This window comes from Cyprinodon tularosa, unplaced genomic scaffold (assembly GCF_016077235.1).
Source record: "Cyprinodon tularosa strain WSP-4 unplaced genomic scaffold, ASM1607723v1 ctg213, whole genome shotgun sequence".
Taxonomy (NCBI): Eukaryota; Metazoa; Chordata; class Actinopteri; order Cyprinodontiformes; family Cyprinodontidae; genus Cyprinodon; species Cyprinodon tularosa.
The window spans coordinates 778,319-795,700 of record NW_024038792.1 but is presented as its reverse complement, the minus strand read 5'-3'; the positions used below and the strand labels follow the sequence as shown (position 1 = coordinate 795,700).

The 17,382-nt window shown below is 40.2% G+C and overlaps 1 protein-coding gene across 1 annotated transcript in view; it reads right to left on the bottom strand.

Annotated features, from left to right (window-relative positions):
* Window positions 1-757: 757 nt before the first annotated feature.
* Window positions 758-17,382, bottom strand: part of LOC119783900 — a 151,515-nt gene continuing 134,890 nt past the window's right edge. The window contains exons 3-5 of the mRNA XM_038285634.1: window positions 15,378-15,514; window positions 9,553-9,677; window positions 758-4,531 (exon numbers count right to left, since the gene is read on the bottom strand). Of these exons, the coding sequence (XP_038141562.1) occupies window positions 825-4,531; window positions 9,553-9,677; window positions 15,378-15,514 (3,969 nt within the window). The 3' untranslated portion in view covers window positions 758-824. The remainder of the gene's footprint in view (window positions 4,532-9,552; window positions 9,678-15,377; window positions 15,515-17,382) is intronic.

Sequence of the window (17,382 nt, the reverse complement as noted above, 5' to 3'; positions counted from 1 at the left end):
TTTAATAAGAGGCTGTATCGGATATTGGCTGTAATATCGACTAAGTACAGTAGCTGTTTTTTTGTGTTTTTTTTTATTCAGCGGGAGTATCGGAATAAGTAGAAATGAGATGCTCAGCATTGTCAGTTTGGAAAAAATGGATCGCCAATTGAAACCATGGAAAATGTCTGAAAATTCACTCTTGATTTAAACTCTTTTTATGTGTTTTTATTATAATAATGTCTTGTAGATAAAAAATGAACAATGAATTGAAGAAAACAAGAGTGGTCTAATATTTTTACATGACTGGTCATACTTTTGAAGGTACTTTGACTTAGTTTTTATTGGCTGATCATTTCTATTGTTTTGAGGATCAGCCTTATGATGTCTCCAAAAACACACTGAAAAGGAAACACCCTCTGGGAGAAATACCTGTGCTTCTAATCACAGAGTGAAGATATCTGAAAGTATGCAAGGACTCAACATCACCAAAATTCCCCCAGAAAGAAAATCATTGGTTTGAAATGCAAAACGGGAAGCGTTGACTGATTTCTGCTGAGCCAAACGAGCCCAGCTGTGAATTGGCGCCATGATCCCACAGCCTGCACACCTGAGGCTCATTTGGAGCGGGATTGCGGCTGATGAGGATAATTAGCCATCTTTTATTCCTTTTTTCTTTTTTCTCTCAGCCATGTGCATCACTGCTGAAGCATAAGGATGGAACAAGCTCTGCTTTAAGAACTATCGGATTAGTTTTTCAATTAGACTTTAAATTCACTCAGATTTCACCCTGGATGTTTTATTTAGGTAATGTTGGGGAAGTTCTCCTGGGGGAAAAGGACGACCTAGAGCAACACCTGTAAGGGCAGGACTGCTGGATGAGGAGGAGGGTACAGGGAAGGATGGGGACTTTGAAGGGGGTGAAATGCTGCTGCTAAGGGGTAAGGAGAGGGAGCATCCAGGAGGGGAATAGGGGAGGAGGCGTAAAATGATGGAGGGAAAGATATAGGAGGGGGAGGGGGAGGAGGGGGCGGTGGTGGAGCCATTGGAGAGAGGTGCGGGGAGAAGGAAGGGAAAAGATGGGGGAATGAGGAGAGGGGAAGGTGTGATGGAGGCGGAAGAAGGGAGAGGTTGTGTTGGATAAAGGTTTGATGGAAGGAGAAGGAGGAGGAAAGGGACGGCTGGAGCAGGAGCGGAGCGCGGAGGGGGACGCAGTGCGGGGGGAGGTGATGAGGAAAACACGGCCTCTTCTCTGAAAACAAACGCTCAAACTCCATCCCTTTCCTCCTCTCCCTCTCCTCCTTCTCCTTCCTGCTTACCCACTCCTTCTCCCACTCCTCTCTCCTCCTCTCCAAGAGCTTCTCCTCCTCCTCTTCCTCCTCCTGCTGCTTTCTCTGCCTCTCCCTCATGAGTACATGTTCTGCTTCATTTCTGGTATCATTAAAGGTATTACAATCAGAATTACAGCTGAAACCACGGCGCTGACCACCGTCAGTTCCACTCTGATGAACATCCCCACAGCTTCTAGAATCATTTTCTGGATCAGAGGAAGGGCCTCTCTCCTGAATGTCACGCTGTGCTTTGGTCTCAGCCTCCGCACTGCGATCTCTCCCGTCAATTTTATCATTAAAGTTGCAGCTGCAGTGAAATGTGTCATCGGTTTTGCAGATTTCTCCGTTTGTGGAGTCTTTCTCTTCATTTGTGTGCTTGCTTTCATGTTGACGTTGGTAGTTAGTACTACCTGTGAGGGAATCAGTCAAACGTGCATGCACAGATAGCTCTGTTCTTTTAAAGGAAGACTTCTGCTCAGCTGTATCTAAGTGACACGCCTCAGCAAATGTGGCATCAGGCTCGTTTCCTTCGTCTCCAATAGACCCCTTGGCTCCCTGACTTTGCTGTGTTTGTGGGTTACAGGCGTGACAGTCGCGGGGATGTATCAAGGGATCACAGTTCAGGTGACTGCAGCCTCCACCGTCATCATGGCAGCCATGGTTGGTTGGATCATCAGAACCACAGCTCAGTGTTTCCTCATCGGTGTTGGAGCTGTGGCATGGAGATGGATGCGACCTACACAGCGAGTGGTGGTCTGTAGATCTGAGCTCCTGAACGCAGCAGGCCCCTGAGGCCTGAGCTCTTTGTCGCCTTTTCATTAGAATGTTCATGAATCTCCTCAACTGTCTCCTTCCTCTCCTTCGTTTCTTCTTCGGCGCCACTCGCCCCGGCGATCCCCCCTTCCTCTTTCCAGTCGTTGTGACATCCCGCATCGTTTCCGAGCAGCGTGGGCTCTCAGCTATCGTGGGCGAGCTTTGTCCTGCAGGTACTGTTTGTGTTGCATCTCTGGAGGAATCGGGGACGGGGCTAATCTGCGGATTTCCTGTTGTTTCTCTACCAGATTTAAGCACGTAGCGCTCACATGCTGAGTCTCGACAGGGAGAAGTAACACTGCTAATCGCTAGCTTACACGTGTTTTCCTCACCATTCTCCGTGCTTCTTATCTCAGCACTCCTCAGATTCCAGTGCTCCTGCCCCTCCTCCCCCCGCGTGTCTTTGTGCATCCCTTCCATCTCTTTGTCATCAGGTGTAATTGCAGGGCAGCATGATGTCTCCATAACAGACTTGGGGGCCGGGCTAATCACAGAGTTGCATGCTGCACCCCTGCAGAGGAGCTTTCTGAGTCCAAGGCCCCATCCAGAGTCTGATTGGAGGGATTGAATGTGGCTGGCCTCCCGCTTCACCTGCAGACACAGCTGGTTACACCGATTACACCGATTCATGGGAAGATTACTTAATAGCTCTCCCCTCTTCTCGTCATTTCTACCTGCCCCGTCTCGCATTGCCTGATCTCCTCTTATCCTTAGCTCCTCTTTCCTTGTCTTCTTTTCTCTCCCTTCCTCTGGTCGATTTGCAGTAAGATTACTTAATAGCGCTTTATCTCTCCTCTCGTCTCTTACGCTGCCCTCTCTTCTCAGGGTCTCTTCTTCTCTCTCCTGAAACATCTGACTTGCAGAGAGGGCACTCATTATCTTTGCTTTCTCACTTGAATCTCCTTTTCTTCTCTTTCTCCCCCTCCTCCGCATCCCCCTGCCCGTCCCTGCCCTCCTTCTTCTCCTTTTCCTCATTGCTTTTTGAAGGCCCTGCACTGAAGAATAGTGGCATTCTGCTGAAACGGGAGTAAATTTTAAAGCCTTTTCATGACTGCAGCCGAAGCATCCATCGATTGCGTCGCAGCTATCGCAACGGTTGTCAACGTCCACAGGATTTCCTGCCTGTCCTCCTTCTGCTTCTTCTTCCCTTTCATCTATCTTCGCTCCTCTTCCTCCCTCTGAATCTCCGTGCCTCTCTTGGCAGTGGAGCTGTTTGATCACAGATGGCTTTATTCCCTCCTTCCCTTCCTCTAGCCCTCCTTTCTTTTCTGTGCCCCCGTTTTTGGCCTTGTGATGGGCTCTGAAGTCGTAGAGTAGAGGGTTGATGCTGTAAGATATGGAGGGGGACTTCTTGGTGTAGTTTACCATCTCTGTGGGCCAGAGAAGAACCCTGCCTCCATCACGGCTCAGTACCTGACAGAAAGGCTCCTTAGGACGATTTGGATGGACAGGTGATGCTGCTTTGTTGCAGGTTAATGAGAGGATGTTTGATTTTCCGGGTTGTGTTGGAGACGTTGGAGACTCTTCAGAGTCATTCGGTGCTGGGCAAAGCAGATTTTTCTCTTCTTCAGGTGTTGCCTCCTGATTGTGGAACTCAATGGCTAAATTAGGGCTAATGCTGTCAGAAGTCTGCTCCGGTTTGTCACAGTTAGAAGAAAGATGAGCTACGGCCACACATTCTGCCTCAGTCTCATTGTCTATACATAAGGAGTGCTGGGCTGCACTCCCACTAATGGTTGAGTTCTCCACTCCAATCACATTGCTATTGCATGAGGAGATCCAGGCTTTATTCCCAGGCTGTTCCAACAGTCCTTTGTCTGCAGACTCAGCAGCTTGAAATTCAATCTTACTGTCCACACCGCACCGGTTTCTAGTGTCCAAGGCTTCCACATCTGAAGACACTGGAGACTTCAGCCCCTGATCAGCAGTTTTCTCTCCTTGATGTTTTGCTCTTTCCTGATTTGCCACACCCTGTTGTTTCCCAGACAAACTTGAACTCTTTCCTGCTTGGACAAAGACGGCGGCGGATTGGTGCAGGAGGACACACGTTCGCTTAGGCAGAGTGAAGGACACAGGGCGAAGTCTGCTCATCTTGCCGACTCCTTTTGTCGCGTCCGTCGTAGCGTCGTTGGAGGTGTTTGAGGTACTGGCAGTTGTTGGAGTCGTGACGTAACAATGAGACTGTAAACGGTTGTAAAGTTGATTTGCAACAGTGCAGTTTGTGTCATTGGGGTCTATGGTGGCTCGAAGGTCCAGATGGGTTTTTTTAAGAATGCAAGGTCTGTCGGCAGCACCTGTAGTATTGTTTAAATCTGTTTGGCCATACGCCCACTGAGTGTCGCTCAGTAGTCTGGTCTGGAGTGCAGGGTCCAGAGGGAGAAAGGGTTGCATCAGTGAAGTCTGAGGTTCTGGATGGGAGAAGAAAGCAGAGAATTACTACTGCAGACACGGCTTATATATACATGCAAAACATAGCATTGTACCATGATTGTTTATCTTGCCCAGCAATAAAATCTGAGAAATTCTGATGCACTCTAAGAGACTCTGTTAGAGTAATTTTTTTTTTTTTTTTTTTTTTACAATATTGCACTCATTTGTTCAACATTTTCTGCTTCATTGTTTGAAGCACATCTGGAGGATTTAAAGGTGCAGGGAAACATACAGGTCTATTAAGATATTTATATTGGAAATTAATGTTGCAGCGATTTATATAATTAATAGATACATTTGAACCTTTCTGTTTTTAAAACATATTTTGGTTTAATTTTGCCAATTCCATACAAGCATGAAGGCATAGGTTTTAAATTAGACGTTTTCTAATTTCCTGGTTTGGCACTCTCTCTCGGTTGTTTCAAATCCTTACAATATAGACTGTAATCAAGTTCAGGACAGGCAATGGTTTGGTTTTACCTAGTTTTTTTTTTTTGAGGACCATGAGTAGACAGGATAAATGGCTGAGAATTTTTATTTTCAGATTTAAAAGCCTCATATTTTTTTCTCTGTTTTTTTTTCTATTGTTAGATTTTCATTTTTTTACATATTTTTTTAAATATTATGTTTGAAAATAAATTTTTTAAAGATTTTTCTATTTTTTTATCTCTTTTTTCAAATTTTCATTTTTCAGGTGGAGTTCTATTTTTGCTCAAACAGGGCTAATAGGATGGAAGCTTGGTGTATATAACTTTATTTTATTAGGATCAAATGGTTTTGGGTCTTCTTAAAGACAAATAACGGGACTATAAACCAATGATTTGCAATGGGATGTTTTGTTTTTTACATTTTAGCCGGTGTCTATGTACATATTTGTATAATTAATAATCTGTAACGATCACATAAAATCCACAAAACAAACTTGGAGGCTGAATTCAGATTTTTAAACCATTTATTGAACATCATATGGAAATTAATCAGCTTTGTAATGACTGAAAATTACCAAATGCATCAGATTTTCATGTCTGTAATGCCTGTAAAGCAAAGCAAGTATCAGACTGGTGATTTATAAAAATGAAAGATTTTAGGAGCTTTATTCCCTGCATTTAATATTCATCTTTTATAACCATTTTGGTGCACCACAAGCTGGCAGACACTCATCTGTCTGCACACAACTTTGTTAAACAATTCAGACTGATATTTCTGGGCAAAGGTTTTTAAAATGACTGCTGGCTTTAAAGTGTTTCTGTAATGCACCTCCTTCTTATTCCAGAGAACACAGTTTATGAAATATTTGGGGCTTTAAAGAAGGCAAGCCTTAAAATGAAAATCCTCTCTCTCTTTTGTGAAAATGCAAATGCATTTAGCACTCAGAGAAACAGCTATAGTTAAAGGGAGATGTCCAACTTTTCCTGTGGTTTTGACTTTAATATGAGAACCTTTAGCGAATGAGGAGGTGGGAGCAGGGGTTAATTTTTTCAGAGAAGAGGACTGATTGTTTCTCTGGAGTCTGTTATGCTTTTTATCTTTAAAATGTGGCTTTTTCGCACACAAACCCGCTTCAGATGAACTAAACAAATTCAAACAAGGAGACAGAAAGTAATTCAGTCCAGCAATTCCTCACTGACAGACTCACTTATATGTAAATATAGATCTGGCTTTACACTAAGAGGTTCTGTGATTCAAATGTGCCTCAGAGAATATAAAAACCCTTTAATTCTCTGGGTTATTTAACTGTCAGCTTTGCATTAACTAATATTTTTAAAGGGATAGTGTGAAATTTCTTTTTACTTGTAAAAATCAAATTTTCCGTTTATCAATAAATATTATCTGAAAGTCTAATAGCATCACATGAAAAATGAAAGTGTTCTCATAGCATAATTGGTATTTATAAACACGCAGGATCTGGTGCACCCAATGGTTAATGCCATGCTGAGGTTCCCTTTTTGATCAGAGTATCTGAAACATGTTGGAGGTGTTTTAAACAAACACCTGTAGATCGTTCTACTTTCTACTTTCTTTTCAAATAGAGTTCCATACATACTATGAGAGGCAAGAGAAACAAACCAAAAGAAGAAAGGTAGGTAAAAATCTGAAGAAAAGGAGCATCTACAGTACGTTGGCTCAGCTTTCACCAGGTACAGACAATTTATGAGGGAGCAGGACTCCAAAATGGACATGAGGAGCTTAGGCCTTCTGCTGGCCAAATAAGTTAATTCAATAGCAGTGATGCTTATTTTGGTGTTATGTTAGAAACAGGGCAGTCCAGTCCTTCGACTAAGCTGTCGCTATATGAAATAAACTTTGTTCTATTATTGTTACAAGTAGTACTGCACCGATACCGATACCAGTATCGGACGGGGTCCCGATACTGCCCTAAAATGGTGGTATCGGTATCGGCACTGATACCATTTTGAGAGCCATAAGTTTATACAACTATTGTCACTCACTCCTGGTAGGCAATAAAAAGTTCTACTGGATTCACTTTGTATTAGATGTTTTCCTGCTTCACAAAGGTAGGCAGCAGCTTGACATAAAGCCATGATGGCAATTATTTGACATTATTATGTTATCGTTATCGGCCGATACTGCACAGCCAGGTATCGGGCATCGGGGCCAAAACACTAGTTCCAAGCAAAGAACACATTTTGTAAATTCAAATAAAAAAGAAAAGGGATACCAGAAATCAAACTTTGAAAAAGTTTGATTCGAAAAAGGTTTCCAGAATAATAATTTTCGTATTCCTATATTTTGTTTTTTTCTTTTCAAATTCTTTTTTTTTCTTTCAGATTTTATATTTCTAAATTGCATTTCTTTTGTATTGTCACTTTTGATAAATAAAAAAAAATATATATATATATATATATATATATATTTTTTTTTTTTTTCACTCTCTTCACTTCTGGGGGAGTGAGGAGTGAAGATGAACATGTTTTTTGGTCAAGACAGAGTGTTTATATTAGACTTCAAATGAAAAGAATTTCACCTGTAAAAAACAATATGAAAAAAGATTCAATAGAATCTGATAAAATGTATTAAATCAAGTTTTAAAATTCACTCAATATGTTTTCACCTTTGACTACTAGCCTATCTGTCGGCCCACACTGGATGAGCACCGACTGAAGGACTGGTGTGGACATGTCTCATGTTTCAGCTTTTTTTCCTCTTTCTGCTAATTTACTTTTTCCAAAGGTAGCAGAGGTTGGGTGCAGCTAACTGTGTTAACAGCGTTTTGAGTCAGTGTTTTTTTTTTTTCCTGCTGCTCAGTCCTTTCCTAGTCAGATATGGTCAATATCAGACAAAATAATGCATATCAGGATATATATATCGGCCTGCATCATAAATCTCCATAGTAACAGGCTGAAAGAAACCCTATGGTGTGGATGTGCTGATACAGATTTATCAATTCTGATACGATACTTATACTGCAGCTTTGAATACTGAATGATACAGACACTGACATGATACAATAACATCACAAATAAAGTAAGTAAAGCACAATAGTCAACATCAATAAGTATAAGAATGACTGATGCATTTATTATTAGCCAACTGGTTAGAGAAACTTCAAATAGAAACAGAGTGCCTCTATTTAAAGCGTTTTTATCATCTTGCTTATCCTTCATCAGAGATTTTAGATGCAGGCCGATATATTCCACTATTAGATTTAGAGCTGATATTGGACCGATTTTTGAAAATAGCATCAGATCCGTATATCCCTCTGAGACTCTTTGCTTCTATTCGTTTCTCTAGCCCAGTATAATACATGGTTCAGATTAGGGATGGAACGGTTTATGAAAACCGTCTGAACCGTTCGGTTCGACTGTCTCGGTTCGGTTGGCGTGTGTTTCGTTCGGTTCATGCGCTGCTCCTTTTTCTCATAGGCGAAGCGTTTACACTCCAGAGCAGAAGGTGGCGGTACTGCGACCAAAGCCAACCAGCAGTAGTAAACAAGAAGAAGAAGAAGCGAAGCAGCTTAGCCGGGTGTAGCAGAAAAAAATCAATTGTTGTGGTGAATTATGTGGGTATGGCGAGTGGGAAAGAACAGGAGTTGGAAGTAGGGTGGCCGGATGTCCAGCTTTAGGGCGGACAGTCCGGATTTTCATTGCACTGTCCGGCGTCCGGCGCAGCATCCAGCCGAACGTGTATTTGTCCTCCTTTACCCCCAGATTCCACATACTCCGTCAGCGCATTGTACTTTACAAGACATGATAGATTTTCCTAACAATCAACATATACCGAACCGAAAACCGTGACCACGAAACCGTGAACCGAACAGTGGATTTTGTGAACCGTTCCACCCCTAGTTCAGATGTAATAAAATAATGTATGATTCATGCTGACATTATATCGGGTCAATATCAGTATTGGTCGGTTCCCTTTAACTGCAATACAGCATCAGTTTCACAATGGAAAAAGGAAAAAGAAATGATCAAAATCTCTTCTAAGGCTTTAAAGGTAAGTTTGCATTTTTCAAGTTCTTTATGTTATAAAAAACTAAAAAAAAAAAAAAAAAAAAAAACGATATATAACTTTGAATATGGTCTAAATTTAACTGATCATTTCAGGACAATATATGCAACATTATTCTTATAAAAAGTCATTACACCTGAGATGATTTTCACCTCTCAATAGTAAAGACTGTTTGTGTAAATTTGCAATGAACATTCTTCTGCAGGTTTTTCTACGGCTAATTTCAACTATTTTGGGTTTGAGACGCTTTAACGGTCGCTGCTTCTCCTGAATCCATCCAGCGTGATTTTCATTTTCTGTATAATTGCCCATAACACAATTTTCTTCTTGTATTTCGTTGCGCCTCTTCCTCGTGTTCATTTCTGTCCCATTTTATTTCTGCTGTCAACACAGATAATTCAGCAGACCACACGCCGGTTAATCCTTCAGCATCAAGAGTGATATCCTCATCACCAAAACCAAACACTCTCTCATAAACTATTTAAGCAGCCTGGCACATGGCGTTTAAGCAGATAAAAGCTCTTACTTGCTGCTTGCTCGGCACCGCTCGGATAGAAATCTTCCCAGTTCCGCTTAACGTTGGCTTGTGACGGATTTGCTGGGTCAATTGCAACAGTGGTGGAGCGGAACATGGGACCAGAACCTGGAGCACTGAGGGGAAGACAAAAGAAAAGTGGAGGAAGATGGTCAGAAATGGAAAATTAGGGAAGAGAACAGCTGAACAAAAGAAGGAAACACAAAGAAAGGAAATGGGAAAAGGAGCTAAAGGAAGATAGTAAATTAAATAGAATACATAAAGAAGACAGGACAATAGAAAATCAATAGAGAGATTAGAAAGAACTTATAGGAGAGGAATTAAACAGGAAATTGAAGCTAAAATCTTTTCTTCTCACTTTGTGCAACAAACCAACTGGCTTTGTAGTTAGTCTGAATGAGAGTGACAGTCGATACCATGACTCTTTATATTCAGAGAGTGTGCGCTGAACACTGTGTAGTTGGTCAGAAAGACTTTATAGGCTTTCTGAAAATCCATAAGAAGCCACACAAGATGCATTTTTCCTTTTAAGGGCATATGTCATAGTAGAATTCAATTCAACTCAGTTTATTTTATAGCACACTCATCTCAAGACACGTTACAGTTTAACTAGATCATTAGGTCAAATTTTCTATCTAAGGAAAGCCAGTTGAATTACAATCGAATGCAATCCCTCACATGCTTGTAGCGACTGTGGAGAGGAAAAACTCCCTTTTAACAGGAAGAAACCTCCAGCAGAACCAGGCTCAGTGTGAGCGGCCATCTGCTGAGGCCGACTGGGGTTCAAGGAGACAGAAGCAGACATAGAAAATAACAACTGTAATAGGTGACCCCATCCAGGAAACACACAGCCAGGAGGACACTTCTGAGCCGACTCACATGTCAGAGGAGTCACAGTCAGTCATAGTCAAAGAAACAGGACTACACTGGAAAACAAGCCAATCTCTAACATCTATAAACAAAGGTGTTGATGGCAGCAGCACAGCTGATATTTCTCTCCAGGATGGAGTCACAGCCAAATTATGAAATTTATGAAACTTTGCTATGTCATGCTCACATGCTGGTAGTTCCTGATAGTTATTATGAAATAAGAATTATGCCGAAAGTGCACGCCATCATAATTAGCAATACAAGTAGTTTTATTTAAATCACAGCCATATAAACATCTCTCTCTAGATATCACACTGGAAAAAATCGAAATCTAGATAAGTCGTTTTTTTCTTAAAATAAGTGCATTTCTTCTTGGATTAAGGAAGTAAAGGTAAGATCTTGCCAATGGAACGAGACAATTTACACTTAAAATAAGAAAACACGATTGCATTGTCTTATTACAAGTGCATATTATCTAATTATCTTCTTTTAAGAATAGAAATTTTCATTCCATTGGCAAACTATCTCATTTACCTACTTAAATTAAGGGTAAATACACTTAATATAAGAAACTTTTACTTATTTCTAGATCATTTTTCGAGTGGAAAAGCATGAGCGATGCTCCTTCTCTGCTTCTCTCTCTTTGTCTGAACTCTCTTGCTTTTTATGCACCTGTAGATTCTCTCCTACCCACCTGTGGACCTGTTTCTGTCCATCACCTAACTTTGGCTCACTTAAAGGAATAGTACACCCAAAACATGATTAGCCTTCATTTTCTACTCACCCCCATGCTGAACAACACTCTGGAGTACTTTTTTGATATCTCAAATGCATCTGGAGATCTGGGAGGCTTCTTGCTGTCTGCTGACATTCAAATAATGGAGGTCTGTGGTGACCGAGACAGAAAGGTCCATAAAAGTCCACAAAAAACGTCAATATTCCTCCATACTGCTCGTCCAATGCATTCCAAGTGTCCTGAGTGGGTAGCGTCCAGAATTTACTCGAAACGAAGTCATTTAGAATGTTTTTAGAGCATAAACAGTAGTGTATAGGATTTCCTAAAAGCGCGTTCACGAGTCTAAGGAAACCGCGGCAGACCAAACCAGATGAAAGTGCGCATTCAGCGTCTGCTCTGCCGATAATGCAAGCGTAGAAGAAGAAATGTGCTGTTTACCTGTGCAAAGAAAGAAACAACGAAAGAAAAATGTCTGAGGACTTCAGTGTTGAGGAAGAGCATGAGTTCTTTGCCGAGCTGAATGCGCACTTTCATCTGGTTTGGTCTGCCGCAGTTTCCGTAGACTCGTGAACGCGCAGGCGCGCGCTTTTAGGAAATCCTATACACTACTGTTTATGCTCTAAAAACATTCTAAATGACTTCGTTTCGAGTAAATTATGGACGCTACCAAATCAGGACACTTGGAATACATTGGACGAGCAGTATGGAGGAATATTGACACGTTTTTTGTGGACTTTTATGGACCTTTCTGCCTCGGGCGCCATAGACCTCCATTATTTGAATGTCAGCAGACAGCAAGAAGCCTCCCAGATCTCCAGATGCATTTGAGATATCAAAAAAGTACTCCAGAGTGTTGTTCAGCATGGGGGTGACAAGAAAATGAAGGCTAATCATGTTTTGGGTGTACTATTCCTTTACAGGGAGGAACCAACCTAAAAAAGTAAATTGTGATCTAGAGCCAGTAAAGTTTTCTGTCTAGTTCTAAGTATTGGTTTGTCATTGAAAACATAGAACAATAGGAAATGAGAAGAAAAAAGCAGCTCTTGAAACATAGGGCAGCTCATATTTTTGCATCAGGAATAATAACAGGAAAAAGGTCACTTTAAAAGTTCTTGGAAACAGCAGTTGGTCCCTGCAGTTCTCACACACCAACAGTGTTAAAAGTGACGCAACTCAATGAAAACTGTTTTTTTTTATGATCAGCAGGAAAGCTCACAATGAAACAATATTATTCAATAACATAATGTTAACCTAATCCAAATGTAATTTACACTTCACATGAAATTCTGAATGATTAAAAATTCTTCTGCAGAAAACTTTCAAGCATAGATTAAAGAGCTGTGAATGTTTTGATGGTGTCTGCAGGGACTGCTTTCTGGCACAGATCCGCGCTCTCATGGCGTGGGCGTGTTTGGGTTGTGACTCTCAAAGCTCAAATCGTGCTCACATGTACTACTGTACGCGCTGGAGGCTCGCCAGATCAACCGTCCTCACATGTTTTTAGCCAGAAGCTGCCCGGTCTGGGTTTTGTTTTTAAACATACACGCTCAGATGCAGTTTATGATGCTTTGCACTTATGAAAGCATGCATGTAAACCTGCTTTGATAAACACAAACCACATACATGACAGCCTATTTCTGAAAGATGAGAAGAATTTCTACTATTTCACTCTTTAACATTTCTGAATTCTGGTAATTTTCTCTTTAGCAGCTCATCATCTGATAATGCAGCTATAAATTTAAAAGAATCTGTTCCACTTTCTCTCTCCTTTGTATCACTGAACGACACTGCAAAAGGCAAACATTTAATTTAACCCCCTGCACAAATTGATGATTTTGTTGATGGGGTGGCTAGTTCTCTGCGTACTGCCTTAGACAAAGCAGCTCCTTTGAAAAAGAAAAACTTAAAAAATGGAAAGCTGGCTGCCTGGTTTAATGCAGAGCTGCACATGTTAGAAAACTGGAGAGAAAATGGCGCTCTACATGCCTACAGGAATCTACGGAAGCCGAAAGCGGTTGTACTTGCCTTTTTTTACATTCCTTTGCCTTCTCAAGATTACTATCTCATTAACCCGGTTAAACCATTTATTGTTTTGTTGAGATAAAAAAAAAATAAATTATAGGTTATCGTTAGAAAACATTTATTGATCTTTTAAGATAATGAGATGATTAAGGTGTATAAGCAATGAATGAGGCTGGCCAGGAGCCCTGGATTCCCAGTCCATCCATGCCTGCGGGTCGTCGTACTGCATGTGTGCAAATAAGCAGTTTTTTCATTTTCCTTTTTCTTTTCACTCTTTTTCAGGTCATGGTGGATGATTGGATTGCATGGAATACAGTAGAAACAGATCTGACTGTTTTTTATTGAAAATCTTTAATATTGTACTAGAATTTCCTGTGAAATTTAACTGGTCGAAATACATTTTTTACTGTTTTACCGTGTGTTTTACCCCATTTTACCGCATTTCAGTCTTTTTTAAAGTTTTTTACCGTAATAATGTTTATTCCACATTTTAAAATAAACGAGAAATTACTTTAGAACTGTAACGTATATCTTGTTTTACAGCAGATAAATGTAAAAATCTATGGAAAGGGAACATTACAGTTCAAGGTAACTATATTTTATTTTTTCTACAATGATTGACAGTGAAAAAAAATTTTTTTAGCTAAAATTTAAGCTTACAAAAAATGTAAGGTTTTGTATAGATTTTTTTACAGTAATTTCCTGGCAGCCACAGCTGCCCGTATTTTACTGTAATTTGAAGTTGTTTTTTTACAGTCCAGACATGAGCGCACAGAAACACGTCCATAGGAGATGTATTTGCGTCATATTGGAGGCCTCATTGTAACGATATTGCACACATAAAATATCCCAAATCTGTGATCAGACTAGTTTACATAAGTGTTTCTTTAAAGCTGCTTGTGTGAGTAGTCTATTTATTACATGTCTGCACTTTTGGCAGAGTCATCATTTGAATGGTTGACAGTAGGGGGCGGGTAATGAGCAGCGTCCCGTGCCGTGACCCCTCCTCCATTATGTTCATTTTAAATACACTAAAGAGGCTAAAGGCTTTGAGTGACGAGTCTCCCCCATCCTTATCTACTCATTTTTTAAATACATTTTTAAAATAGTTAATATTATTTGATTTCCTATTAGTTGCTTCCTTTTTAAGAAGGTGATAGTGGGAATGAATAATGATGGTTCTGACTTCTAAAGAGCGCAGCGCTATCAATGGCTATCTATGTGGTGTCTGAGCCTGTTTGGTTGCAGTTTGGTTGTGTTCTCTCTCTGAGGAGCGATATTTAACGCCTGGCCTCCTGTGCGCTCGCTGCCTGATGGTCATCGTTTACTTGGTAGATTTGCCAACATCTTCCTCTTGTGGAAATAATCTCTTAAGCCTTTTGGGATTCTTTCCAGTGACCTAACCTGTGCTCTGTGAACCTAGGAGCACACCACCCACCTCCCTCATATCCAGCTGCTGCTCCACTTAACTCCCCTGCTTCCAGAGACGCCACCTTACCCTGTTCACCTGAGAACCAAATAAACCTCCAAGCCTGGTTTTCTGCATTCTGGGTCCAGCACCTGACACACAACAGTCTACTCCTGCTGTGACATTTTCAATTGTTAGCAGTGCATTAAGGGAACTCCAGCTGCTTAACAGCCTTAAATAACAAACAAACACTCAGTTAGATACAAAATATCTTTTTTTTTATCAAATCTGGATTTCAACAATTAAATGCCTTTTATTTCTGTATTTAGGCGCCACCTACTCTGGGAAAAATGAATAAATGTTGACCTAACCTTCTCTGCGTGCTGTTCCATGCTAAGTGCACAGCAAAATGTTCTTTCATAGAAACCTGCACAGAAAGGACGCTGATTAAAGCAGAGAAAATGCAGGCAGATGATAAATGTCACCCTGATGAAATAACCGAGTGAATGTAGTGAGAGCCGTGCGTTCAGGTGATTAGCTTCTGCAGATTTATTATCACAAGCAGTCTCTTACATTAAATATATTACTTCATAAAGGAACATTAACTCAGAGCTGAAAAGAAAAACTGTTTGCTTCACAAAGCAGCAACGTTTTTAACGTTAGTTGCATAAAATATTTAAAAAAACACGCCAACATCTGCTGTGGTCGGAGACAGTTTCGCACCACAAGGGCAACAAATGGATTAAAGTGAAAACAAAAGAAGTAATGGATGTAGCTCACCACTCCCCAGTCCTCCTCACGTCACGCTGATGGACTCTCCTCAGTGCTCTCTCCTCTCTCTTCTCCTCCCTGCGCCTCCTCTGCCTCCTGCAGGCCAGCGCTCTATAAAACTCCCTCTGCTTCAGCTCCTTCAGCCGCTGCAAGACAACCAAAAATTCTCCTTGTTTGTTGGAAAATTAAAGCTTTATGCATTTTTCTAAGAGAATGAAGAAGGTTGTGATTAAAACAATGTCTGTTGAAGCGTTTTTTATGCATTTACTCTTTGATATTTTGGGGTTCAGTCTCCCATTCTACATGACAGATCATCTTTCCTTCGCATTTTACCTTCAGACATAGCATAGATCAATAATTAGGGACTCAGTTTTTGTTTAAAAACCTTTTTATTTTTTTTAATCCAGCATTTACAAAAATAACACAATCAGCACCCAAGGAAGCATAATGCAATTTAAATATATATCAAAATATTATTTCATTTAATATTATTTAATTGTTTTATGGCACACAAGTGGCAGGAGACTGTTTGTAAAATGTAAATGGGAATTTAAAAAGTGGCACAAATTAAAGAAAAAAATGCATAGATCCGTTAGTCTCCTAAAACATTGTCTATATGATTTGAGGGTGGGGTTGTTTGGCATGATTGTTTTTTAAACAGCCACATCAGTATTTGTGTATTGGCAATAATCATGTTTTTCTTACCTGCTGTAATTTCTTCTATGTAATCAAAATATATCTAATGTTAACTGGCCACACCAAAATCACTGAAAACGATTTAGAAAAAGAAAGTAAAAATGACATCGACGGCTGTTCTTAAACCCTTTGGAGGGTTGAACCTGCCATGTAAAGCTTTGCAATGGTGGACAGCGCCTTATTGTGGAGATATGAGGCTGCAAATTTGGAGGTTCCACAAAAATACGTACATCCCTTAGAGGCAGACATGTTCACATGTCATTTTTTGCAAGTCCAAGTCAAGTCTCAAGTCTTGAGAATGCCTGTCACAATTATCAATTAATCGCACAATAAATTCTAATAACTCGATAAATTAAAATAAGTGCAATAATTTGCGTGCTTGCTTGTTTCTCCTTGTGTTTTCATCTCCGTCACTGAGACGGTATAGCTTAAAGGTCGCTATTATATCTATGGAATATATCATTATCTTGAACTGGTAAATGAAAAATAAAATTTAAAAAAGCACACACGCAATTTTTTTTCCAGTTAAATTTTGCATATTTATTTTTTTCTTTCAAAAACAACAATTTTCTTACAGTATTTACCTGACATTTGTGGTTACAACTTTTTTCTAGTTTTATGAGTAAATGTCTGCTCTTTCATTTTTAAGTGAAAATGAGGGCTGCGGAAAAAATCCTGCTTTTTATTAATACATATGATAAAGATAAAGAAAAACCCTAAATAAATACCAGGACAATAACAATTCTTTCATGAAAGAAACTTTGTGGCAATAACTTTTTGTAACTTAATGCTCTGGAACAGACAGAACCGACTTGGCGGGCAGGATTTTAAATTCTATTCCGTTTATTTATTTAGTGCCAATTCACAACATTATTCACAACATATTTCTCCTCTACGACTGCCATGAAGTTTTTAAAGCTTGGCTTGTCGATCATGCATTGACGGGCGCACGGGCATATATGTCACGTAGCGTTGCGTCATTGACGTCAGCGCTACGTGACAGTTTGACAGCCCCTCTGCCGTTTTTTTTTTATTTTTTACCTCTGCTGTGTGCGGGGAGGCGAGCGGCGATCAGTCAAGTTAGTAAAACAAAAACACTTAAAAATAAAATATTGTTCACAAGTCAGAAATCACAAGTCTAAGTCGAGTCTAAAGTCATTAAATATGCGACTTAAGTGCGACTCGAGTACGAGTCACAAACTCGAGTCCCTATCTCTGCTTAGAGGTGAAGGGACGGTTACTGAGATTTACAAACCTTCCATTCTTTGTTCCAGAAACAATTTAGGTGTTCTTAACATTTTATGCACCAAGAAAGGTT